This window comes from Hemicordylus capensis, chromosome 3 (genome assembly GCF_027244095.1).
Source record: "Hemicordylus capensis ecotype Gifberg chromosome 3, rHemCap1.1.pri, whole genome shotgun sequence".
Lineage (NCBI taxonomy): Eukaryota > Metazoa > Chordata > Lepidosauria > Squamata > Cordylidae > Hemicordylus > Hemicordylus capensis.
This window is the reverse complement of record NC_069659.1, coordinates 210,499,260-210,525,957: the sequence shown is the minus strand read 5'-3', so window position 1 is coordinate 210,525,957 and position 26,698 is coordinate 210,499,260. Positions and strand designations below refer to the sequence as shown.

The window sequence follows — 26,698 nt, the reverse complement described above, 5'->3', positions numbered from 1 at the left end:
TAGAACAAGCATTTGCCTTGCCCAACTCTGAAAATGTTTCCCTCCGCAATAGTCATTTTCCTCCAGCCAGCCTTACTTCCAGTTTCAAAGCCCATACTTGGAGAGGTTTTTGTTTAAAGTGGAAGCACGGTGGGGCGGGGGGGGGGAGGAAGATTTACAGGAGAGAATCAGTAGGCAGAGGAAGGTTTAAGCACATCTATCTCAGCAAGCGTCAACCCCTGTGTTGCCTTATTAAAAAAAACAAAAACCTATATGGGAGGATTGTTATAAGTGACCCACCCACAGCACCCTGGGCAAATGCCATGCTAGCATGTTCACTTAGCAGTCTCAAAGGTTTGCCTCTCTACTAGCCCACCAGGAGTTTGCTGTGTTGGTTCTGTTCGGCTGGCCAGCATAAGGACAGGACTGAAATCTACAGAGCCAAGTAGGGATTTCAGCTTTTGTAGATTCTCAAAGCTCATCTCAAAACAGATGTGAACAGCATTACTACATCTCATACTTTGGACACAACACAACATTAGAAAAGTGGTATATAAACATCCATCATCATCACGACCACAGATTCACTTTTTCAAAGCCATGTCGCATTTGGTGGCTCGTTTTTACTTTGCTACCCACTCAAATTTCCTGTCAGACAGGTACCACCACCTATCCCCACAATTTGTTTAACTCGGTTTAAAAATTATCAATATTTCTCGCATTCTTTTTCTAGTACACATCAATGAGCTAGAAGTATTCATTCTTCTCAAATTATAAATCTTTAGCAAATTATATAAACCCTTGGCACTTATAATAGCACTTTTTAGAGAGTTTATTTCACATACATTATTTTATAATATCTACAATAAATGAAGGTTGAGGGAGAGTGGTTAGTCAAAGGATGTGTGGCAAGTTTATGGAAGTGGTTAGATTTAAACCAAGAACTTCTTGACGTGTAGTTCTGTCTCTGAGCCACTTTGCTATAACAGTTCTCTACCAAGTATACAGTTCATACCTGAGCCTGTTTCTGCATCTCCCCTTTCAGATCATCAAAGTAGGTAGCATCCCCATCATCATATTCAGCATTAAACATTTCCTTCAATTTACGTTTCTTATCCATGCGCTGCTTCTTTTCCTCTTCTTCCTCATTATCTTTGTTGTCTTTCACTTCATCATCCTCTTCTTCACTTGCTGCCTAAAAGGAAAAAGAGAGAGCTTGTTTTAAAAAGTTTAAAGTGCCCACAATAGCCAAGGTAAATAACTTATCCTGCCAAAAGCAAATTTTATTATGCAAGTAATGGGACATGGACAATGTGTTGGATGGTAATGTACAGTGTTGACGATGCTCCTGATGCATCACAACACATTCAGTATAAGGAAATTTATTAAGGGCCACTTCCCTAAAAGCAGGTATAAATAAAGCCACATCTTTTATAACCACTCAGAACTCTTTTCCTTTACTGAAGCAAACATACACGGATTACACTGTACACCCATGGCTCTTTATCACTTACACATGCAGCAGAATGAACACATGCAGTTCATTCAGAATGCATATGAGCTTCAGTAGTGTTTCATTCAGTTTGGCTTGTTTTCCCCTCATGGGACAAAATGGATTGATAAACATATGTTCTTTTTCTAGCTCTAACTTAAACAATTGGGTCAATTCAAAACACAAAGTTAGAGGTTTGAGGAGAATATAAATTACCCTTTACGCTATACAAATTATGCTATGCAAATTAGAAGTAATTAACTGGTGACCAATAGAAGAAATATTTCCAACACAAACTTTAGAGACTTTGCCTAATTAACAGGGAAACAGACTAACATTATTAATTTATAACGTCTGTACTACCTCACATTTTATGTCACCTTAAGTGGCACAGCAGGGAAATGCTTGACTAACAAGCAGAAGGTTGCTGGTTCGAATCCCCACTGTTACTATATCGGGCAGCAGCGATATAGGAAGATACTGAAAGGCATCATCTCATACGGCGCGGGAGGAGACAATGGTAAACCCCTCCTGTATTCTACCAAAAGAAAACCACATAGCTCTGTGGGCACCAGGAGTTGAAATCAACTTGATGACACACTTTACCTTTACTTTACCTCACATTTTACTCATACCGTAGCCTGGCTGCCAAATGTCTTATAGGGATTCTTGGAGTTGTGCAATTGCTGAAGACATGTTGTTATAGAACATTCTAATGAATGTTGGCTGTTGACATTCAAAACAAATAAAGCTGTAGGCAGTAGCAGCCGGTGTGGGCAGCGAGTGGCACCTCCTACCATAAATTAGAATAGTCAATTCCTGGTGCAGGCGCCACCGGGGAGGCGGGCAGCGAGAAGCCGTTTAAGCATAAATTAGAAGGTGCTTACCTCTGCTCCGGCAGCACCTGCAAGCTGCATCGCACCACCCAGCACTCCCTGTGGCAGGGGATTGGCACCACCACTCACCTGGCCACTGGTGGAGGATCGGCTCAGTGGAAGCTAGGTGAGTGGTGGAGCCAATCCCCCGATGCAGGGAGTGCTGGGTGGTGCAACGCAGCCGGAGCAGAGGTAAGCACCTTCTAATTCATGCTTAAACGGCTTCTCACCACCCGCCTCCCCGGTGACACCCACACTAGCCGCAACTGGCTGTAGGGATTGTTTGTGAATCTTACACAGCACAATCCCATGTATATTTACTAAGAAGTAAATCCCCCCGCTCCTGCATTTAGTGAGGTGTACCTCTCAGGGAAGCATGCATAGGATTGCAGTCACAGTGTCCCTGGGCAGATTATCAACAATTATTAGTCCCACACACAGACTATGGGGAGTGGGGAGTTAATTTACTGAAAGCTGAGAAACCATGAGGCAACTTGAATCAAGTTCCTTATGGTCAAGGACAAGGATAAAAAAAAAATAAACTGTGGACAAAGAGCAAATCAGTCCACATTTGCATAAGACGGTGCAAAAATATGCTCTGTGTGGAAATGTGTGCAATCAGCATCATTTACACACAGCACAGAATCTGAGTTTCCCTTGACAATATGATTTGTACTTTCTTACAGCACACTATCAGCTTTGGGTCTATGGTCATAAAGTGCACCCATAGAAAACAAAATTTATTTTATTCAAACCTCATCTTCTTGGTCAGTTCGTTTGCCTTTGTACACAGTTCCTGTCTCAAGGTCTTCAAAATCACCATACAGTTCTTCTGTAAAAAGCAGAAATCAAAACGATCATTAGTATTCTCTATCTTAGCTTTTCTTATATAATTATCTGTCCGCTTGTGTATACTAAGAAATACTGCTACTCTAATAAGGCATATAATCCCAAGGTCATGTGTCCCACTCCCAACAACTGTGTGTTTATTTGGGGTCTTTTTATAAAGACATGAAATCTGACTATTACATAGTAGATGGATTATTTATTTAAATGGATAATGCCCCCATCATTATAGGTTCTTGCGAGAGCATACAAGACAAACATGTGGTAATCTTGGCTTATGCTCTCCTTCACATTAGTGACGATATGGGTCCTCTTTCACATCCTCCTTCAAAACCCTTTCCCAAGCAGCATCCAACTTACCATCTTCCTTCAATAGTTTTGCGGCATCTTTATCAGCTTCCCAATTTCCAGTGACAAAACAGTCTCTGATACTGTCCTTAACCTGCCAAAAGAGTGGAGTAACATGCTTGTTGTCAGTCACAACTAAAGATTAACACTAGAGTAGATTTGTGCAGTGTCCATCTGCAATCACTTGTATTGGGTTAGTGGCAATGACCAGCTCTGAACTCACCAAATGAAACATTTTAAACAAAGAAAAGGCAGTCTCGCCTTTCTGAAGGAAGCCACCAAAACCCATCTTTAGCCACCAGGTTTTTCAAAGAGCAAAGGGCCATCACAATACATAACAAAACTGGACCATATCAGACTCAGCACTTAAGTGAGGAGCCAGATAGTCTTTTATTGTGTCATGAAATTGGTCCTTCCCTTTATTGAACCCTCCATTCAGAAAAGACTGTCTGTCATAAAATGCATCCCTCTGCATACTTAAGAGTGGCCAAATGTAAACTATATCTATGTGTGTAGATACAATTCCAATACTGCTGCTCTTCCCTTAGAACCTTCCCACATACCTTCTCCTTCTCTGACACACAACCCCCCTCACATTGCCAGTTGTCTTCTCACGTAGCCGTTCTTCCCCCTGCCTCATATCCACCCCATGGCTGCTGCTACCCCCTTTCCAAACCCCAGTCATGACTTCTTTCACCAGTCTGAGTCACGATTTCCAGAAACCGTCAAATTCAGGGGCTGGTATATTCTGCCATCCCCTCGACTTCACTGATCTCAGCAAGTGGCAAGAAGAGAACAAATTTATACTGTGCTGACAACACATTTGCATCTAGTGGGCAGCTTTAAACACCCCCTCCTCTTCATTTTCTTGAACTACTCAAGGGCACTGTGAGGCTCGCAAGCTGACCATCCCTACAACATATGGTTGTTGCAGTGCTATAGAACACAGTAAGCCATGAATCTCCAGTAGAAGCACCTCATCTAAGTCCCAGTCTTTGGGGGCTTCCACAGGGAATTTGGAGCAGTCGAGGGCATCAGCTTTTCGTTTTGATTCTTTGTCAGGACGGCTGACATGAAACAACCCTCCAAGTTCTTCATTTGCTTCATCGTCTTCCCCCTCATCCTCAGCCACTAAAAAATGGAACCAACAGAACAATTTGGCTACAATAAAACTTTCAATGCTTCATAAAGCAACAAGAGAATATACCTTGCAGATGAAAATACCTTGCAATACCCTGAAATACCTTACAGACAGAACAGAATTTAAGCAAGCTGCTGCTGGCCTTCTGGTAAGAAGGATGCACAGTGGCACACATTCGCTACCAAGCTCTCACTTGCACTGGAGGTGACCTCAGAACAAATGTGAGCATAAGAATTTGTGCTTGCCAGAGGGCTTGAAGAAGAGGCCAAGTTTTCATTTATTTGCACTGGGATATGGCGGTAAGAAAGTCTCTCCCACTCTTACTCTCTCCATACCCCAGTGCAAATGAGTGATCATTCCGTGCCTGCCTTGAGCCTTCTCACACAAACAGCAGGCTTGAGAGAAGGGAGGGAGCTGGTGACAAGCGTAAACAAAGGCTGGCTAATAAACTGACAATATCTTTCTGGATCCTTGGGTAATTGAATGAGTTAGTTTAAGTTTGTCTAAAGTTTACCAACACTCTGACCTGCTGCCTTATTCACTAGTAACTTCTCAAGTGTTCCTGTTTGTTATACAAAATAATTTACTGTTCATCACTGTGATCAGAATGCTACCAAATTATCAGTTATCTTTATTGAACTCAACCTTTATTCTACAACAAGAAATATGTATATACTGCTTTTCAACAAAACAGTTTTCAAAGCGGTTTGCATAAAGAAATAATACACAAATAAGGATGGCTCTCTGTCCTCAAAGGGCTCACAATCTAAAAAGAAACCTAGGATAGACACCAGAAACAGTCACTGGAGGAATACTGTGCTGGGAGTGGACAGGACCAGTTGTTCTCCCCCTGCCAAGTTTAAGAGAATCACCACTTTTAAAAAGGTGCCTCTTTGCCCAGTTAGCAGTTGATCAAAGATATGTGTGGTGAAGTAGGCAAGTAAGTATCTTTGGTTCATAATTTTGCCTGCTGTGTTCCTTTTTTCACCTTCCTCAGTTTGCTCTGTTAAACCTTTTTCTTGATTTGTATTCAAGAATGTGAAGTATTATTACCTGTTCCATAAATAAGTTTGCGGAGATTGGGAGCCGACTGCTGCTGCTTCAGGAAGGCTTCTGCTGCTTTTTGCGCAAGGCCTTCTTTCCATTTAAGTGCACCTGAGAACAACACAGAACACCATTTCCTTATCTAACCAGATTGATTAAATAGCCAGCTCATTTTGGCCGCAATATATTCTACCTCTAATCTGAATTGCATCCGTCTCCAAAAGAAAGTATACTCTCTCCAGTTTCTATCTGAGCTTGCTTTTTCTTAATCTTATCTGAAATGTAAGTTTATCCCCTTTTACACAGGCAGACACAGACACAAAATTTAAAATACTGAAAAGTCAGTGAACAGCATGGACACTCTATAAACATTTTAGGCAAATCAAGGCCCCATTAGTAGTTGGCTGATGATCCACAGCAAGTCAGTCACTTTTCATAAGCAAGTAGTTTAACATACATGCAAATGGACAACATCACTACCAAGAGGAAATGGGCATTCCCAAACATAATGAGTCAGAAATACCAAACAAGCAATATACAAGGGATATATTTCTATATACCAGCTGTGTCTGCAGAAAAGTCAGATGCTTCTTTATACTCTTCTTCCTCTTTCAAAAGACTTTCAACATCATCATTTTTCACAGACTTTGATTCATGTTTTTTAATTCCAACACTCGGGGCTTGGGAATCTTTCCCATCAGACTCTTCTGTATCAGAATCTTTCATTGATTTTCCTCCTCCCTCCTCCTCCTCCTCAGACAAGGATTCGTCCAATTCAGATGCTGATGCTTCTTCAACTGTGCCATTTCCAGAATCTGTAGTGGGAGCCACTATTTTACCAAGGTTCCTAATATTTCTCAAATCTTTGTATTTTTTCTCTGTTTCATAGTGTTCAGGCCTGTTAAGGGAATCTGTATTTCTGAGTGCAGCTTCAGAATCAGCAATCCTCTCCCCACGTTCTTGTCCATTTCCATCTGTCTCTTGCATGCTACCATCAAGACCAGTTTCTTCTTCTTCTTCCTCACCTGAACTCATCTCAAGACTGTCATCACTGTCAGCAAATGCTGGCATTTCTGTGAGGGTTGAATGTTCGGCTTCTTTTTTAAACCGCTTGGAAGGTCTCAAAACAAGCTCCTGGTCTGGAAAGACTTTATCGCTTTGTTCCCCCTCTTCCTCCTCCTGGCCATCACTCCCAACCCCTTCCTCATCCACAGACATTTCTTCATCTTCCTCCTCCTCGCTCTCTCCACCTTCATCTTCAAACACTGCCTTTCGTCGCACCCTCCCATTGTATGGATCAATTATCTTTTCTTCTTTAGGCATGGCAAAAACGCTTCCAAGAGAGGCAAAAATCAAATATTAAATTAGATTTCATGAACCATTCAAAAATGCCGATGAGAAAAATATTTCAATAAGATGACATGAGTGACTTTTTAGTCTGACTACTGACTAGAGATCTAGAAAGATAACACAGTTCTATCACCAGAATAATGAAGATGGTATATGCCACAGATTTTCTGCTTGCAGCCAACACTATTACAGGATTTTCTCTGCAACTATTGATTGATTGATTGATTTCATTTCATTTCTATACCACTCTTCCAAAAATGGCTCATGGTGGTGTACATTAAAATAAAACTAAAATCAATTAACTGTTAAAATTGAAAACTATAAAAACAACATAAAACCATTATTAGAACATTTAAAACAATTTTTAAAACCTAGGAAAACCAGGCCAAACCTTTACAGTTCAAAAAAAATTTTAAAACCCTGGAAGGCTAGGCCAAACAGATAGGTCTTAAGGGTTCTCCCGAAGGCCAATAATGAACTCAGATTACAGATTTCTGCTGGGAGTGCATTTCACAGCCCAGGAGCAGCTACAGAGAAGGCCCACCCCTGAGTCGCCACCAGATGTGTTGGTGGCAACTGAAGACAGCTAAACTTTAGAAGTTTCAGTATTCATAGATGAACTTCACACACAGCCACCAGACAGAAGCACGACTGCATGGGTCTTTCCATCCAATCGCACAGAGCTTTTGATTGGATCAGGAAAGTCCACACAATGTGTTACTCACATGATTGCAACATTCATACACAGCTCCCTGACACAAGCAGTAGTTCCTGTATAGCTGCATTAAAAGGGCACGTTAGAATGCTCAGAATCTGCATTTACTAGGTTGATTAAAATAGAAAATAGTAAATATGCTTACATTTTATTTTTGTTTTTACACTACTTGTCTGCTATAGCTGTGCAATCTGTTCTCAGCTGCTGCTTTTTAACCTGTGTGATTATTTTTAAATTGTTTAATGTCATTAGCCACCTTGGGTAGTTGTTTAAGTGGAAAACGGTTATATGCTTTCTTGTAAAATAAATACATAAAAATGTTCTCTCTCTCTGCAATCAAGCAACTTTACACGGACCAGAAGACTGAAACTTACCCTTGATTTTCAACGTCCTCTGTCTCTAGTGGTTTGGAATCCATAAAGAGAGACACTTTGCTTGCAGCCATCTTGGCATCAATGGTAGAGTGCGCGGAGATGAGACTCTGAACTAGTTCATGGTTTGGTCTTACTTCTTCCTAACAATTTTTTAAAAAAATCAATAACTAATTTTCTAACTTATTCCCTTTTGTTCTTTGTAGAAGCTGTCTGGGTGCACTATTACCATTTATATATCACTTTTCTACCCCCCAAAAAACCATCCAAGAGCTCTCGTAGCCGTTTACAAAGCAAAAGAGAAGAGAAGATGGTTTTTGTCCCAAAGGGACTCAAAGTCTATAAAGAATCAGAAGGAGAATACCAGCCACAGACACTGGAAGGAAAGCAATGCCAGGCTGAACAGGGCCAATTGCTCTCCCCCTGCTAAATATGAGAGCCACCACTTTAAAAGGGGTATCTGCTCAGTTAGCAGAGAAGAGAGAGATTTCTACTAGGGTTAGCAGAAATTGGCATGCAGCCTAGGGGTGAATAAAGAACTAAGCCTAGCACCTTAAACCTTACCTCTTCAGCTTGATACGCATGACTTCCACCAAGGTCAATATAAACAGCATCTTTGTCATACACTAATCCTCCAACACCTGATAATGGGGCATAAATCAGCTTCTCCTTCTCATTTAAGGACCGCTTCTTCTGGTGCTCAGGAAGTGCACATGGGTCGGGCAGGAAACTGATGTCACTCACAGTGAAATCCCCAACACCTGATGGGGAAAGTACACAAGTGAAAAGGGTATTTGACTGTTCAAAAAGGCTCTTCAAAATTAACCATATAAAGGTCCAAATGATCTGAATATGTCATGTAGTGATTTAATATCTGTCAGCAAAGAACAACATGGATTAGGCTTCATATAATGATTCACTATTACAGTATATCTTATTTATTCATTTATTTTATTACGTTGCGTTTATATATCACCTCATACAAATGTCTCATGGCAGTTTACCCCTGATTCAGTAACTAATTTTCTAACTCACCCGGAGTACCTTCCTTATGGAGGCAAGGCTACAGCATCTGGGGCTTTTCAGTTTAGAAAAAAAAGATGACTAAGGGGGAGACATGATAGAGGTCTATAAAACGATGTATAGTGTGGAGAGAATGGATAAAGAGACATTTGGAAGTACTTTTTCACACAGCACATTATCTATGAAATTCTAGATCCCGGGATGTGGTGATGGTCACCAGCTTGGATGGCTTTAGAGGGGGCTTGGACAGATTCATGGAGGACAGGTCTGTCAACAGCTATTGATCTGGTGGCTAGAGGCTGCCTCCAGGCTCAGAGGCAGAATGCCTCTCAACAGCAGCTGCAAGGGAGCAACAACAGGAAAGCGGGCAGGTCTTCATCTCTTGCCTGTGGGCTTCCAGTGGCATCTGGTGGGCCACTGTGGGAAACAGGATGCTGGACTAGATAGACCTTGGGGCCCAATCCAGCAGGGCTGTTCTTCTGTTCTATGAATAGTAAATCAGATTTACTAGTAAGGCCCAGATGACTATGAAATTAAAATTTCTCTGCAGCAACCTATGCTTAATATACCATAAGCACAATAATTATATTCTCATTTCCTAAAATGCGAACCCTACCCATTGACAAACTGCTCCTTATACAACCATATTCCATCTCCCAGGTAATTTAAGTACTTTTTTCATATCTGTATTCCACTTTTCCATCTGAACAGGAAACAAAGTAGCTTATAATTTTAAAAACTATAATGTATATTCCTACCATACATGTACACAAACAAAATAAGAGGGGCAGTGTAAATATAAGCTAATTTACTCTCCTAAAATTTAATGAAAATAAATCTACATGCTTGGCATTTCAGTTACCTTTGAATAAAAGCTTAGTGTTTTTAGGACACAATCAACGAGGCCAAATTCATTATGCTATTATGAGGTACTTTAAGAATTACGTAAATATTGAGTTAATGATAATGGCTGACACCCAGCGCAGGGTTAGGAGGGCAGAGCAGGAGCTGCACACTCACCAAGCGTCTGCTTTGGAGCTCAGCCAGTGTATTGCTGAGCAGCGGAGCATGTGCACAGGGGAAAAATTTCTACTGCTCTCCCTCAAAAAGGACTTGTTGGCTTTCAGGAATACATCCCTGAGCACTGTGCAGCCTTTAACAAGTAAGTATATCCAACCTGGCATGTGTATTTGGCTCTTGTTTTTTAAGTAGGCGCCTCTTAAGTAACCATAGAGTGAAACCTTCCTGTCACACTTCAGATTAACTCGGACGTCTTCAGGATTTGTCAAGTCTTCCATCCTGTAGAATACAAGAAGAGGTTTCAGAGCCAAATTCTCTAAATTTTCAAAAAGAAAAGAAACAATACATATTATTCTAAACTGATATGGTAGACACCCTGCTCTCAAGCATCCCCGACCTTAAGCTAATTGTAAAAAAAAATTTCTTTTTCATTCTTGCCAGGTCCCTGAATTTCACCATAGGATACCCCTTCCTCTGCATTTGCCAGCAACACTACCCCAAGGCTGCTGGACCATGGTTTGAACTGAACCACTACCACCAGACTCTCCAAACTCACTGAGCTAAAAATATTATTCACATTCTTAGGCATCAGCTTCCAATTTTTAGGCATCAGGGCAGCCAAACTAGAGAAATGCAGGATTACCAGTAACGTATCACTTCCAAATTCCTTTCCATAAATTAGACACCCAAAAAACAAGCCACAGAAAACCTACTCCCTTGCTCTTTCAAAAACTTCAATTTCTCATGGATGGAAGCCTATCATTCTATTTCATTTTTTCACAAAGTCTGATGACCCTTATTTCAACATTTTCTAATCTCATTCATCCTCATCTAGCAGACTTCTGAGGAGTATACAGTATGTGTTCATATACACTGCTGTCTTCTAACAGTGTGGAATAGAAATGTATGAGCCAGCCAGCTCAATTTCTTAAGAGTCAAGTTCCTTGTTATATTCTCACACAAAATGAGGACTTGCTCCAAAATGCAATCCTTTCCAGGCACTGTATTTTGGGATATATTTATGTAAGGAATCTAAATGAGACACATGAAGCACCACTGACTGACCCAGCAGCCCTGACTATAGGCTTTACCTCATGTTAGCACACAGCCTGCTTTTACCTTCCACCGATTTGTCCACAGGAGCCCAGCTTGTCCCTGGAATAGTGCCAGTAGTAAGACGTGGCATTGTAGCATCTTGGAGAAAGCAACTCTCACAAAGGGTTAAATTGGCCACCAGAGGAAAAGTTCCACTGAGACCAAGCAATGCAGTATGCTAGTGAGCAAGCTGGGAAAGTGTGAGGTTCTATGGGACAATCAAGATATGTTGATGTTTCTCCTGGGCATTCAAGGCATTTACAGCTGGACAGTCAGCTGCAACCACCATCTGAGGAAACATTCAGAACTGTTCCTGGGCCCCCAAGTATCTCAGGGTAGCTGTGTTGTCTTGGCACAACAATCCTTCTGTTTTCATGTGGGAATATACAGTAAACGATGCCACCAAGGATAAACACCATTAACAATTTATTCTTGCTTTAAATTAATCTAACACTTTTCTCCTTTACACAGAGCTACAATAAAGTATATTTTCCATCCAGTAACAGGTACACACAAACTGACCTTTACTGTCACAGACTTCTCTCAGTCTGTAAGATACGGAATCTGCACTGCCCAAACATCATGGTGCTTTTGCTGCCTTCACTACATTCCGTACAAACCTTCCAAATATCTTCTAATTGTAACTCTTATTCACAAGCAGAACACTGATCCTCCTTCAAAGTTCAGTGTGCAGTGATTATTAGGAAATGTAGAGAACAAGTATTATGCCACATAAGTATGAGGCCTCTCTTTTTACCAGATTGCCTGCCGGTAATTATTCCAATTGGGTCAATTTTTCCATATCCTGAGAAGTAGTCTCTAAGGTAATGTTCCCTCAGTACCTTCTTTGATTCCAGCAACCAACAATTCTTTCATAGTAACATGAACCCCAGACCTTCCAGATTCCTCTCTGGCTACCACTCTACTTGGTTTAACTACTCTTCCAACAATTGAATGAGGTGTGGCAGCTACTGCTGCATTAACTTCAGCCATGGAAGAGAATCTACAAAACAACATGAGCATTTGCTTGCAGGGTCTCTCCTTGCCACACAATCTGTTGGTTTTCCCCACGGTTTATAGTAGTTTCTCAAACTTTCATCAGTTGTTTCAAAGCTTAACCCACCAATAAACAGTTTGCAAAACTTAGTTTTCCCCCTTTGATACTTATCTTCATTCACAGGACACTCTCCCCAATAACTGGTAAAGATTGCATAGGAGCTTTCAAATTCTGTCCAGTTTGTCCTTTGCACCGACATATTTACTGTTTGCTAGTATACAACTAGATCATGTGCCATTCGAGGCCAATAAAAAATTGTCAGCAACCTCCTGCATGTTTTCCCCATGCTTAGGTGTTCTACTCAAGGCATGTCACATTTAGCAAACCGTAATCAAAACTTCTCTGGCACAATAAGCTGCTTGACAGGAGTCTTTTCATATGTAAGTAACCAAAACCTATGTAACAAACCTTTCTTCTGTATCACTTACTCTCTGAACTGCTTTGTGAAAGCGACCTCTTGGTTCAAGGATAATCCTCTTAAGTCCTCTAAACAAGGGTTCCACATGACCTCACACTTAAACTCTTCATTGTTTGCCCATTCACTGCTCCTTAACCCCTGTATCCGATTTCCATCCTTCTCACTGAGAGAAATAATTTCCTACTTAGTATCCCTCTCCAGGCTCACAGGATGTTCTGACTCACTCCCTACAGGTTCCCCATCCTATTTCCCCACTCATTTATCTGACTAGCCTCTTGACCCTGACCTTTTGTCTGGTCACCCAACAAACTCCTGTCCTCAGGAGTTTTCTCTCGACCACTTTGACTTCGGGTTACCGTGCAAACCTGAGTATCTGCTCCCAACAAATCCCTCCCCAACAAAATTGGTACATCTAGCTCTTCATCAACTGCCACTCCATAAATATCCTCCCTCCCTCTAGGAAGATGTGCTACTGGTACTACAAATGGTGATCCCCTTAATCCATTAATTCACATTGTTTTTCCTGCAACTATGTCCTGAGGAGACACCAAATCAGCCCTTACAAGTGACACCACAGCCCCAGTATCCAAGAATCCCAAAACTAAATGATCTTTTACCAGAACCAGCTCTTGGAACCCTGCTTAGACCACCTGGTCATTGGCTAACTGTGCTGTTAGCATATAATTTATGCTATATAACACTCTGTTAGCATATAATTTATTGAAGTAAGTTTAATAGTTTTAATTTCCTCAGTCAGTAACAAAAATCATAAACATCCAGTTATCATGGGACACAGTATCATGTGATTGGTTTTTTTAATCTAGCAATATTGTAAAATGTTGAAGGAAAAGAGGGCAACAGAAATTACCTGTCTGCTAGAACATACGGATGAGATGTCTGCCATGTGAGGGGACGAAATTTCATAACAGAGATAAAGCGCCCCAAATTGTGGATTTCCTGCTTTTGATATTCTCCATGTATCATCCCAGAGAGATAGAACAGTTTGGCACCCTAAACAATTCACAAATAAAACCATCATTTACAAAACATGTGGTACACTACAACTAACATAGGACACTAAACTTGTTTTTTCCAGTAAGACTGAAACTCCTCTCAACATAAATGCAGGGTTATACACGTGCTATAATTCTGCCAAAGAAATTAAGAAGCACAGAACACGATTTTGATTACAACAGTCAGCTAAGAATTTCAGAAAGAACCACACATTATAATCAGCAGGGCTGCTGCCCAATACAGTATGGCTGTGTCAAGGTCCCCTCTGTCTCCCTATAACATTTTGCTACATCATTATGAAACCACCACATTGTGCATTTCCCTATCCCATCCCACACCATTGGCTACCATTAGCAGGGAAACACATATTATGATGTCATAATGGAGATACTTGTCACATGGGGAGAGAACTTGCACAATTTCCAGCAGCAGCCCCATGCCAAGAATAGCATGTGTTTCATCCTAATCTTTCTCTAATGCATGTACAGTCACAAAGGTCATGCTTGAAATTGTGTGAACAATGCCTGATGAATTATCAAAAGCCAAGAAATTGCTTAATTAAACTTGCTTTATTGAGATGGTAAAGCTTCAGTGCCTTGCACAACTCTTTGCCTGTTTCTCATGCAACCTTGATTGGCAAAAGCAAAATTAAACCAAATAGTTTTAAAATGCACAATTATGCAAGGTAAGTGAAGTTATGCAAAATGTTTTTTAAAAAGACAAAACAAAACTCTGCAGAATTCAGCTTTTCTTGGCATGAGTTTTGTTTTTTCTAGAGTAACACATACAGCCCTGCAAAACCTTTACCGTAGGGTCTGAAACATAAGGTCCACTGAAGTGAAGTTATGAAATCATTTAGCATTATTAAGAGATAATTGCCAAAAATTTCACAACTACCTAAAGATATTACCTGCCAAGACAAAATCCAGTTCTGTGAACTTACCTAGAAGCAGTGTATGGAACTATACAACCACCTATATCATAGGTTTCAGGATGGAACCAAATTGAGTTGTATCAGAAACGAGCTACAATGTAGCCTAGACACAATTCTAAGTGCAACTGCAAAGCCAGCACAGATAATGTGTATACTAGATTTGTGTTCTCAGTACCTCTATATGAATTTTACAGCGTAATCCATTTGTGCTAAATTCCCGCAATATTATACCTGGTATACTTCAGTCCAGAATCTATGCTTCAATCTCTTTTTAGTCTTTTTGAGTTGTTTGTTATTCTTGAAGGTATCCAAGTGTGTAAGAACACCCATGATTTTGGGAAAGCCGTGCACTTGGCAAATGTTCAGGAATTCAAATGTTTCCATTTCAAATCCAAAACTGGCATCAATAAGCATCAACACCTGAGAAAGAAATGGGGGGGCGGGGGGAGGAATGAGACAAGGGAAAAATGTGTGTTCTAAATATGTATGAAGAGTGAGCTGAAACTAGTTTCATTTCAGTTGATTTGACATAATTCTCAATTGGCTTTTTCAGAGGATATGAGAAAAACCCCTCTCAGCTAGCACATGATGGGCAATTAATGGAAGGCTTTGTAGTAGGATTAAAGATCAACACATAAAATCAGTTGGATCTAATGACAGGCAAGCTGTAGGATAGAGAGTATTTTTCCAATTCAAATAAAACATGCTAACTACAGTGTATCAAGCTAATTCACTAATACTAATATGTTCAATTTGACTACACAAAAGTGTTACATCATTAGTAAAGACTGGACTTCTTTTATGTACATCATATTTTAATTCTGAATGGTCTAAAACTTTATCCTGGATGTTTAGTAACATAGGGAAAACACAATCCCGTTCCTATTGAATCCCAAAGGATTGGGTGGAGGGGATTGCCTCTAAAATTATAATCAGAATCTGGAGGGTCATTTCTCATATGGGAGGAGGCCAATGGTTTCCTACCCCACAGCCTTTATTCCCACTGTGTGAATGAAGTTGACCCTGCATTCAACACCATTAGACTTAAAATAGATGGAACCATGCCTAGGAAGACACAAATAAGGATAAGTAAATTGCTGCAATTACAGACTAACTGAATAACTCAGAAAACAAGAAAAGAACAAGGCCCAGATATAACACAGTCAATGAATACTTGACAAAATTACCAGACGGAGTGACTGACACAGCAGTGGTGAACCTATAAACGGGCCTTTACAGGTAACAGAACAGAGACAGGACTGCCTGGCACAAATAACGATTTTATAACTCTGCCTCTGAATATCTTAGTCCAGGGGCCATGGTTAAACATTCAGGTGCCATGACTTCCTGGTGCCTGGGATTTGTCAAGCCCTGCTTTAAATGATCACTTTTTAATATACAAGAAGAAGAAAGAACGAGAAGAAGAAGAACTTTATTTATGATCAATGATCAGATACACAAATGTCAAAACACGCCCCCCACCCCGTCTATATATTTAATTCTCTAAGGCACAGTTTCTCAACCTCCGGTCCCCGGACCGCTGCCGGTCCCCAGGGGGTTGAGTGTCCCCTGGGGACCTTTAACACCCCCTCCTTTTCAAGCATGCCAGTCCTTTAACACCCTGGAGATTAGCTCCCTGGAGCTAATCTTTAACCAGGCAGCCTTCGCTGCAGGGCTCTGTCTTCCCCCGGGAGTCCCAGACAGCCTTTTCTCACTCCCAGCTAATCTCTCCAGTCTCTTTGATGAGAGGAGATAGCGAGAGCGAGTGAAGTCACTGGTATGCAGCTGGTGAAACACACAGGAGGCAGGTAGCAGGGCGAGTGAGAGGGAGTGCTTGGCTTGGCTGGAGTGCTGCATGCATAAACTCTGTTCTGAACTACTACAGAGGAGGAACAGAGGAAGGCAGGCAGGCAAAAGATAAGAAAACAAAAGTAAGCAACAGTGCTGATCAAATGAAAAAAGAAGGGAAAGATAAGAAGATGGCCTATTCAGTAATAAGGTTTTAATCAATCTGGCACATGAGCAGTACAAAATAAGCAGTACAAAAGAAAATGTTGCATTGTCTCAAGCATTCCTTCGCCACAAGGATAGATCTATTAGCTTGAGGCATTTTAGTATACCTGCCAAAAAGTACTGCCATGGGGAGCACATCAAATCTGGCTTTGAAGAATGTTCTAAGTAACTTGGGGAAGGAAAATAATGATAGCTATTTTGCTGGAGAACAGCTGATATTTACATAATACTCTCAACTGAGGTCAGATATCATACTAAGATCCTTTTGGCATTCTACATCCTCTAGTCTCTGCAGAAATACCCTCTGGGCACTTTGTTATACAAAAGAGCCATCTAAGCTGGAGTTTTTTCCCCAGCTGACTAAAAGTACTATTTATATAGTACAATTCTAGCGGAATAAAATTAGTTTGCATCTTATACATCAAGTAATCAGTAGTGTTTTTCCAACCGAGGTTTCATAGCAAGAAAACTTGCTTCCTCATGTACAACTTACCAGATCAGCAACTTTAGCTAGATCAATCATTGTATTGATATCACATCCACATTCAATTATCGTTAGCCTACGCTTTTTACCTGTAAACAAAAAGGAAAAAGCTGGATACCACAAATCTTTAAGTGCTTACAGATATTTTTCTGTTTTGTTATAACAACGTAGGATTAAGCAGATTATGAGGCTCTACTCACGATCAGCGTGTGGAGCCTAACCGGGCTCAGTCCACTCTCCCCGTACATGAACAGAGAGCTCGCCCTGGGCGGCCGGATCAGCAGCCCACACAACTACCAGCTCCATGATGGAGCCGGTAGGGGTGGCGGGAATCGGGGGCCGACCAGCCCCTGGAAGTCCCAGAATGCCCTGTGCGTGTGTGCAGAGCATTCTGGGGAGACCCCCGAGGCCTGGAGGCTTGTTGGAGCCTCCCAGTCGGGGGTCTCCTTGTGAGCGCCACGGCGCAGAGCTGCGCTGTGGGGACTCACGATCTCCAAAACAGGGTTAGCGGAGTGCTTGCTTGAGAGGGGTACTTTCGGAGGTTTGCTGCCGGAAGCCATGCGGCTCCCATTGGAGCACACAACCTCCCCAAAGCGGGCTGGGGTCCCTTAGCCCACTCTGGGGGAGGTTGTGAGAATAGCCTCTATATAAGCCTCCAACCAGTGGTCCCTCTAATTTTTTCCACCTCTGTGGAGAATGACTTTTGTTCTGGGTGGGAGTTTCAAGGCAGTGTGTGTGCACCTGCATTCACAATGGGGCCTTCCTGATTCAACCTGAGCGGGACCTAAAATTAACTGAGCGGACATCCAAAAACATGTGAGCACGCACACGTGCGGACGCCTTAGAGAGAACAGTGCCTGTTTTATTCATATGTTGCTTGGTCTGGGGGTTAGTGAGGTAAGCATGGCAACTGTTGCTAGGTACTGGGATTGACCGGGAGAGTTCCAGGGATCTCAGAACCCAGCAAGTGGAGTCAATCAGTTGGAAGTTAACTGTCAAAGAAGAAGCTGGCAGAAAGAGACTGTAAGACAGTAAACTCTATCTGGTTGTATTTAAAACTGTTTCTTGGGAAGGATCAACTTTTGTTTCATTTGGTTTTGTTTGTTTGTGAATCCTCTTCATTTTAAAAATGTGCGTGCTTTTTTGGAGTAACACCCCAGGCCTAAAGCACTTCCCTGCTATCAAGGGCAATAGCTATTACAAAAGAGGACTGCTGAAGATAAATGGTGGCAGTGCATAGAAGAACCACCACGTTGCCATTTAACAGTTGTTCTAGTAAAGCAAGTAACTTGTAACTTGTGTTCTATTCCTGTTTAAAATCAAATTCTAAATCAAATTTTAAAGGACTTACTCTGAAATCAAAATATTTATGGCTTATTTCATTTCATTAAAATACCATATATTATTGTAGAGATATGTTACATACAGAATGGGGCTCAATGGGAAAACTCCCCTGATTATTTATGTCCTTAGTTTGCAGACAAACTTCTGTTGTAAAAATTACTACAAAGAGAGACATCACACCAAAAAAATGTATTTACTGCAGCAGCTTTTAAACTGAATAAAAAAATTCTGAATAGCAATGTGGTTCACTTTGTCAATACAGCAGACTAGAAATCATAGGGGGGATGGACTATCCAAATTTATGTTCCAGTAATCAAGCAGATATAATTTTTAACCACCATTCATTTTCCTGGAATGGTTTTTTTAAAGAACATTTCTATCTTGCTCTTCTTCCGTGAAACCCAGAGTGTACATGGTTATATGCTCACAACAACCCTGTGAGGTAGGGTAGGGTGAGAGTTAAGTGACTGGCCCAAGGTCACCCAGTGACTTTCATGACCGAATGGCTATTTGAACTCAGGTCTCCCCAGTCCTAGTTCAACTCTCTAACCACTGTACCACACTTTACAAATGCTGAAATTTATCTTATTAAATTCAACGGTTCTTAAGAACAGACAATGTTGCCTCAAGTGTGTCCCTAGTTAACTACTGCTATAGAGAAATACACATTTCTCCCTTTCTATCTTGCATGATATAATCTTCACTGCTAATCAGTGTTCCCCCTAAGGCATGCGCACATGCACACAAACGAGTTTTTTGAGTCTGCTCAGTAAATTTTAGATCCCGCTCAGGTTGAATCAGGAAGGCCCTATTCTGAAGGCACGTGAGCACACACTGCCTTGATACTGCCACCCAGAACAAAACCCATTCCACACACAGCTGAAAAAAGTTAGAGAGAACACTGCTGCTAATGCTTCTAACATACTCTACAACTTTGCTTCATCTCATGAAGAAAATACAGTTTCAGAACTACAAAACTAGGTAAAGAGGTAGCTTCAACATTTCAAAGCAGAAAATGTATCAGTAGATAGACAATTCAGGTTATAGCACTGAGGATTGTAGCTGATTACATCAAGGCAATTCAGACATCGTTCCAAACCATGATTAAGGAAGCTGAACAATGACATGATTTGAATTGGCAAAACACAGTTACAGCCACTGCTCCACCTACAAAAGCTGCTGCATCATGGACATGAGAATAATCTTACAAAGCTGAATGCTGAGCAGACAAAATTGAAAGCAGTCAAGCAGCAGTAAAACAAACCTTAACTGTTATACATAGGGATGTGCATGAACCTATTCGGAGGCTCTTTTACGGGCCTCCAAACAGGTTCAAGCACTGGCCAGTTCAAAGTCGGGGGGGAGGTTGCACTTTAAGGGCAGGGGAGGATGCACTTATCCCTCCCTCCGCTTTCCCCCCCAGTATTTTCCAAGTCCTGCAGGGCGGCAGCGTACTTCCCTGCCACCCTGTTTGCTCTTCGGCCAGAAGAGCACGCACCAGCTACTTCCAGCCACTTCCGGCCAAAGAGCAAACGGGGCAGTAGGGAAGTATGCTTCCCACGCCATCGGACTTGGGAAATACCGGGCACCGGCAGGGGAAAAGTGGAGGGAGGGATAACTGCACCCTCCCCTGCCCTTAAAGTGCAACACAAACACCCGCCATCAAGCCACCTGTGCGTAGTTCCATGCACATCCCTAGTTACATCCCTAGTTGTACATCTGGAAGCTCAAATCACAGTTTGGTGTGAGGCCCCAATTGACAATTGTTATAAAATACAAACACACACAGGCTCATTTTGCCATTCCTACCTGACACAATTGTTACAGGGCCCCGGATTTCTACCAACTTCTGCCTTGTGAAATTCTTAATAAGGCACTGTATCAACGTGCTCTTCCCAACTTTCGGAGGGCCAACTACAACCACTACCACAGGTGGAGGATCCAAAGGAGTACGATCAACCACTGGAATGTGATGCTTTTTAGTCTTCAAATCCTGAGTCCTATTTTGAGAATCAGAATGGTTTTAATTATTATTTTAAATTTAAAGCAACAATATGGTTCTCATATTAAATTATGCAGAATTATTGACAATTGCAGGCTTTCCCCTATATATTTTCTCTCACACACACACACACCCCTACCTCTTATCAGTGCAAAGATTTGCAGTGATGTGCTAGGGTATCAAATGGAAGGCTTGTCAGTATTAAGGATCACATATGAGCTGAAACATTAACATCTAACTAATGGGACAGCCAGAATGTATTCATTACACCCTTACCCAATACCCGTTCTTGTTATATTCATCATTTTAGTGAGGATGCACCAAACTTCAGGTACCAATTTTAATGGCAGAGAATAAAATTTTCAATTCAAAAGTAAATGAAACTCTTAAAAACACAGATTTATTATTATTAAGGATAGCCAATAACTTGATATTCAACTATATACTTCAGAGTTGTAAAAATTTATACAGCCAATCAAATCTAAAATCAAATAATATGTAAGAGGGAAGAAGCACAAATCAATGTCAAAGCACTTTACTAAAAATAAATGCTTAATCCTGGCCAGTGGAAATCTACTGAACAAAAAGGTAACAGAGTTGCAAAAAATTTGCAATGCTGGGCTCAGACAGGAGGGAGTTCCATGACCACAGATCACCTCCAGGAATGCCCTTTCTACAGATAAGTTTAATAGAATATCTATGACTAAACTTAAGGATTTCCTAAAGGAAAATAATATTTTCTATGGTATTCAGGACCCAAGCTGTTTACAGCATTATATGTGGTCATTTCTCTCACTGCTACACTCACACTCTGATTTAAAATTGGGAGGAGGCAGCCCTCTTTTGGGCTTTTTCAGTGGTGTCCCCTCAATTTTAGGAGGAAGGTATTCCAGATCCATATTACTACCATTTTAGAACAGCTGTTACTTTCTAATTTCATTGTCTTTGTCCTAAACTGCTGGGATAATGCTGCATAGCAATTCTTGCTGCTGATGTATTCTACTGGTTTGTTTTGATGGATTGTTTTAATATGTACTGGGGAGAGTGACTGTGCTTCATTATTTTGTAGGTCCCTTTGAGATTTCTTGTTATTGAAAGGAACAATTTTTTTAAAAAAAAATAGACAACATCTTAATTAAGTTTAAACATCTTAATTCCAATAACTATTTGCTCAGACCAAGTTTAACTCTACTATACCTGTGAAACGTTCTAGCCATCCGGACTGCAGACTGGACTGCAAAGGCCTTTGGGTTTCTCTTCCGGGCATCCTCCTCATCTTCAAGTCCAAGGTCTTTCAAATGACGCTTCTTTTTCTTGCCAGCCTTCGGGCCACTGTGCCTCTTGCGATGTTGTTTCTTGTCCTTCTCATCCATCCTTTCCCCCAGTTATCAGCTATGACCTATGACAAAATACCTGCTTTTACTAACATTGCAAAGACAAACAGAAAATATATTGCATATGGTACATACCATATGGATGAAAAACAAAGCTCCCTCAACAACCCTAACAGCAGAAAGAGAAAACATGACCCTATTGCCACAGTACACCCAGTACTATACAGATCATTGGTGACTGATGCTGTATTCCCTCTGTACATTTACTTGAGTGCCACAGAAATGATGAAGAAAGGTTTGGTCACCTTGGCTAATTTTTTAAATTTTATTTTATTGCTCAATACGCCAGTAAAACATACTTCTCTATGTTACCCCTTCTTTGAACTGCACCTTCACAGTTGCAGGTTGTCACTTAGAAGTGCCTTACAACTGAAGGGCATATCCTCAACTCCTGCCTGTAGGCTTCCAGCGGCATCTGGTGGGCCACTGTGTGAAACAGGATGCTGGACTAGAAGGCCCTTGGGCCTGATCCAGCAGGGCTGTTCTTATGACGATGCACCCACTTCGCTGTGATGCTCCCACTGAACTGCTTTTGACCTGGAGAAGGGGACTGAAATCTGAAGAATGGCAACTCTAGCAACCCATACAAACTAAAGTTGTTTCTTTTTTAAAGGCACCCTCAACATCTCTCTAAAGGCAAAACAGAAGCAGGAACAGACAGCAGGAAGATACATGCATTTTTGCTAGCCAACAGAGACCATTCTTGGCTGCGTTTGTTTACATATGCACCTGAAAAGAGCATGGCAAAAACGTTTAGCTGTGCATGTCGCCGAGTGGTTTTTGTCTTAATATATTGGGTAGCCTCCAGAGCTTGCGTGAACACAAGCCATTTTCCCCACTCCCTCCTCTTCCCCGCAACCCTCTGCCTGTTTCTGGATAATGACCCTTTTTGCCCGTCCTCTCCAATTCCTCCCTTTCCTTCGGACGGCCCACTCCTTTGGGGCCCATCTCCAGGATCACACCCCCAGCCCCGTTTGTTCCCCGGCCCAACCGACTTCCACATACCAGTCCAAATCTCCGTCTGCTTCTCCTCATGGACAGCCCAGCAAGAAACCGCGTGCCCCTGAAGCCGCTCTCCGCCACATTCCTCCTCCAGAAACAGCAACTCGCAAAGATTAGTTCCATACGGGAAGGAAGGCAATACATGAAGCACCAAAGGGAAACGTAGACTTCATCCCAAGGCTGACACACAGATCTAATCTTCCGAGTTCTTTGCCCATAGAAATGAAATCCGGGACTTTAGCTGTGACTGGGCAGGGAAGAATATCTTGCATGAAAGAATATCTACTGAAAATAAAAGAGGATGAGTGAGCTCCTCTCTTTGCTGGTACTTTTGTTACGGAGCGGGGAGCAGGGACACACACGACACGCCGCTGCCCAGGAGGAGCTATGTAAGAGCATCCTGGATTTCACCACTGATTCCCTTGGTCTGCTCTGCTTCAGGGAAGATTTAAAAATGATTCTTCAAATAAAACTCGGAGTAATGGGGCCGCTCTGGGAAGAGCAGAAGGTTCCAAGTTCCCTCCCTGACTTCTCCAAGATAGGACAAGATTATTATTTTTTAATAGGACAAGATTTTTTTTATTGAACCAACAAACTACCAAAGCATAGACCGACTCCTGTCTGCAACCTTGGAGAAGCCGCCGCGAGTCTGGGTAGACAATACTGAGCTAGATGGACCAACGGTCTGTCTCAGTAGAAGGCAGCTTCTATATTGCTAATCTCTGCAGAGACAATAGGGTGCGCTACTCTAGTCTTCTTATATCTCGGGGGGGGACCATAGCTACCGCACTGAAACAGTAAGTGGCACTTCCAAGTTGGAAGTTCCAAGCACCACGCGGGGAAACGAGAAAGGAGACAGCAGGGGGCGCCAGCGTGCCTCCACCTTTAAATGGCTCCCTTAGGGGAGGGAGCGCTATATGTCATGCAGTGTTAATAAATAAATGAAGTATGTATTCATATCAAAATCAGTTATATAATATACACACAAAGGAGTCCCCCTACCAGCTGCTACCAAAAAAAAAAAAAACAACCATACAGACTTATTTATGTTGATCAATTTTTATAATGCCTTTCATGACACATCTTAAGGCAATTTACAGAAGTTAAAATACAACAAAATTCCATAAAAGTTATATTTAAAACCTTAAAACCAATCAAACATTCAAACCATAAAACGCCAAGAAACAGACACAAGAAAGCTGAGAAACCTGGAAACTGTAGGAAGCAAAAGCCTGAGTGTTTTATTTATGTATTTAAATCTTTGGCTGTTTTAAAAAAGCAGCCACAGTTGTCACAGAGCAAAAGTTTACTAGGAGAACATCACCTATCATCTGTGCCCCCCCATATCTGCATTCTCTCCACCATACACTTCCTATTTTAAGCATAAGCAGATACAGTAACACTTGTTTCACATTAACATGAAAGTTTACAATTCAAACAATTTGTGTTTTTGAACACAAATCTTGTATTTGAAGTTAATATTGAAGCTTTAAAATAAATGCTGCTGTAAACAGGGTCCCTCTGGATGGAATTTTTATAGCAGAGGTAATTTACAGGATGAACTTTATTAGCAAGGTTGACCAGAAAAGCAAGAAATCAACACTGTTCAAATTAGGGCTTTCATCAGATTAAGCAAATTAGATTAAGTTAATCAAATAGTTCATGGCTTTCATTGCATGTTAATTGAATCAATTAAATCAATTAAATAATTACATCTGCAGAGGTTTGCCTATGATTAAGAATGATTAAGAACAAAGGGGAAAGCACCCTTTGTTTTTAGATGATGCATGTCTGGCATTTCAGCAGGCACCATCTTAGAAGAGGCATTTTCTCCTGTGAGAATTAAGCAGAAACTGCCTGTTCTAAAGTGGTTCATGCCATGGGCATTCTAAGTGTTTTAAGGATCTGGAGCTAAGACCCAGAAGGCCTTCCTCAGACCCACAGCCTCCCCACATTTTGTTAATTAAAGTTTTCATGATCTCTAAAGAACTCAACACTTGCTTCCAGTTTTTAAAGCCATAATCACACCACTACATCCTTGTTATGTCTGGCATGTTTTAGCCAGGAGGCTTTCTAGGATCCTACTGAGGTGCTTCCAAATGGGGAAATTCTTGAATGAATGGATGAAACTTCATTAAGGAGCAGCAATTAAAAGCCAAAATCAAAACAGAGCGGGGGGGGGGCATCATAACATACATACAGAAATCTCCAGGGGTGTAGCTAGTTCAAAGGGTTCAAAGAACCCAGAACCCCCAGTTTCACCCCTTCCTATTTTCTTCATTATCTCCCGAAGTCTGATCATGGCTCCCTTATCCCCTAGCTATGCCCCTGGAAGTCTCAGTTATTAATTAGCCAACTAACTCCTGTCTCAACTTACATGCTGCAGCACAAAATCTTGCTGCCCTAGCTGTGATTGGTGCATGCCAGTCTGCAAGAAGGAAAGAAACATAATACTTATGTGATCTGCCTGGCATATTCTTTATAAGTGGTTCAATCATAGCAATGCAAAAATCTCTGTAAAACAAACCATATTGAAAAAAACCCCACACATGTGTAATAGACTCTTTATTACCTGCACCACACGGACATAATAACTGGTTCTTGAGTGGTAGAGAAATACTTCATTTGAAAACAGAACGTCTCTCCCCACCTAGCTTACTTCCTCCTTGTGTTATTTTGCAAAGACATCTACTGGCCATTTGTGGGAAATCTTTTAAAGCAGTCTCAAAATATGTCATTTTCATCACAGATTTCCCACATATAACCAGCAGAAGGCTATATGTGGCATTTGCCTCTTCATATGCTGCTGTAATCATAAGCAGCAGGCTGAAGGGGTGAGTGAGGGGGCTGGGGCAGGACTTCTGGCCCTGTTTGAGATGCTGTTCATCTCTTCAATTAATGTATGGATAGGATTTGTGAAAGAATGCAAGTAAGCAACGTGGGCAGAGAATTGAAAGAAAGAGAGAAAGGCATTCCATTTTCAAACATGGCAACACCTTTGGATTGGGTCCCTAGCCCACAGTACTTCCTTTATTTCCAACGTACCCCGCTTTGGCAGCCACCTAATGGCACAGCAGGGAAGTAACTTGCCTAGGGAGCAAGAGGTTGCTGGTTTGAATCCCAGACTATGGGAAACACCTACCAGGCAGCAGCAATATAGGAAGATGCTGGAAAGCATCATCTCATACTGCATGGGAGATGGCAATGGTCAACTCCTCCTGGATTCTACCAAAGACAACCACAGGGCTCTGTGGGCACCAGGAGTCGACACCAATTTGACACAGCACAACTTTACTTTACCCCACCCCCGTCCCCTGCCTCCTGCCCCCCACAGTCAGTTCTTGTAACATGATACTCATGGAGCCTGGTGACAGCTGCGCTCCTCCCGGGCACAAGGCCTGCCCCCCATCCCCCCCCCCCATCAAGAGAGAGAGTCTTCAGGTGTCTGGATATGTCTGAAGTTGCCCACCAACCTCAGAATAGCCCTTGACCCAAATCTGGATGGGGAGCGCAACATACATTCACACTCTTTGCCCACAAGAAAGCCCACTAGCCAGCAGGCCATGAAGGCAGCAACCTGTCCCTTCTGTTTGCCCCCCTTGACTGGTATTCAGTAGCATACTGCTTCTCAGCATGGAGGTTTGTACTTTTAAGACACTGTTCTCTTTAAATTCATTTGGAGTGTATAGCCAGCTGAAGGAAGGCAGTGTATAAAAGGCAAGTAAGAAGCAGCAGTG

General features: G+C 41.6%; 1 protein-coding gene across 1 annotated transcript in view; it reads right to left on the bottom strand.

Moving 5' to 3' along the window:
* The window catches only part of BMS1 (BMS1 ribosome biogenesis factor), a 36,567-nt gene extending 13,458 nt beyond the window's left edge, over positions 1 to 23,109 (bottom strand). The window contains exons 1-15 of the mRNA XM_053311314.1: positions 22,965 to 23,109; positions 21,763 to 21,964; positions 20,373 to 20,563; positions 17,229 to 17,308; positions 14,954 to 15,142; positions 13,643 to 13,785; positions 10,362 to 10,483; positions 8,726 to 8,922; positions 8,165 to 8,304; positions 6,286 to 7,058; positions 5,735 to 5,836; positions 4,517 to 4,671; positions 3,553 to 3,634; positions 3,102 to 3,178; positions 995 to 1,174 (exon numbers count right to left, since the gene is read on the bottom strand). Coding sequence (XP_053167289.1) covers positions 995 to 1,174; positions 3,102 to 3,178; positions 3,553 to 3,634; positions 4,517 to 4,671; positions 5,735 to 5,836; positions 6,286 to 7,058; positions 8,165 to 8,304; positions 8,726 to 8,922; positions 10,362 to 10,483; positions 13,643 to 13,785; positions 14,954 to 15,142; positions 17,229 to 17,308; positions 20,373 to 20,563; positions 21,763 to 21,938 — 2,607 coding nt within the window. The 5' untranslated portion in view covers positions 21,939 to 21,964; positions 22,965 to 23,109. The remainder of the gene's footprint in view (positions 1 to 994; positions 1,175 to 3,101; positions 3,179 to 3,552; positions 3,635 to 4,516; positions 4,672 to 5,734; positions 5,837 to 6,285; positions 7,059 to 8,164; positions 8,305 to 8,725; positions 8,923 to 10,361; positions 10,484 to 13,642; positions 13,786 to 14,953; positions 15,143 to 17,228; positions 17,309 to 20,372; positions 20,564 to 21,762; positions 21,965 to 22,964) is intronic.
* Between the last annotated feature and the right edge of the window lie 3,589 nt (positions 23,110 to 26,698).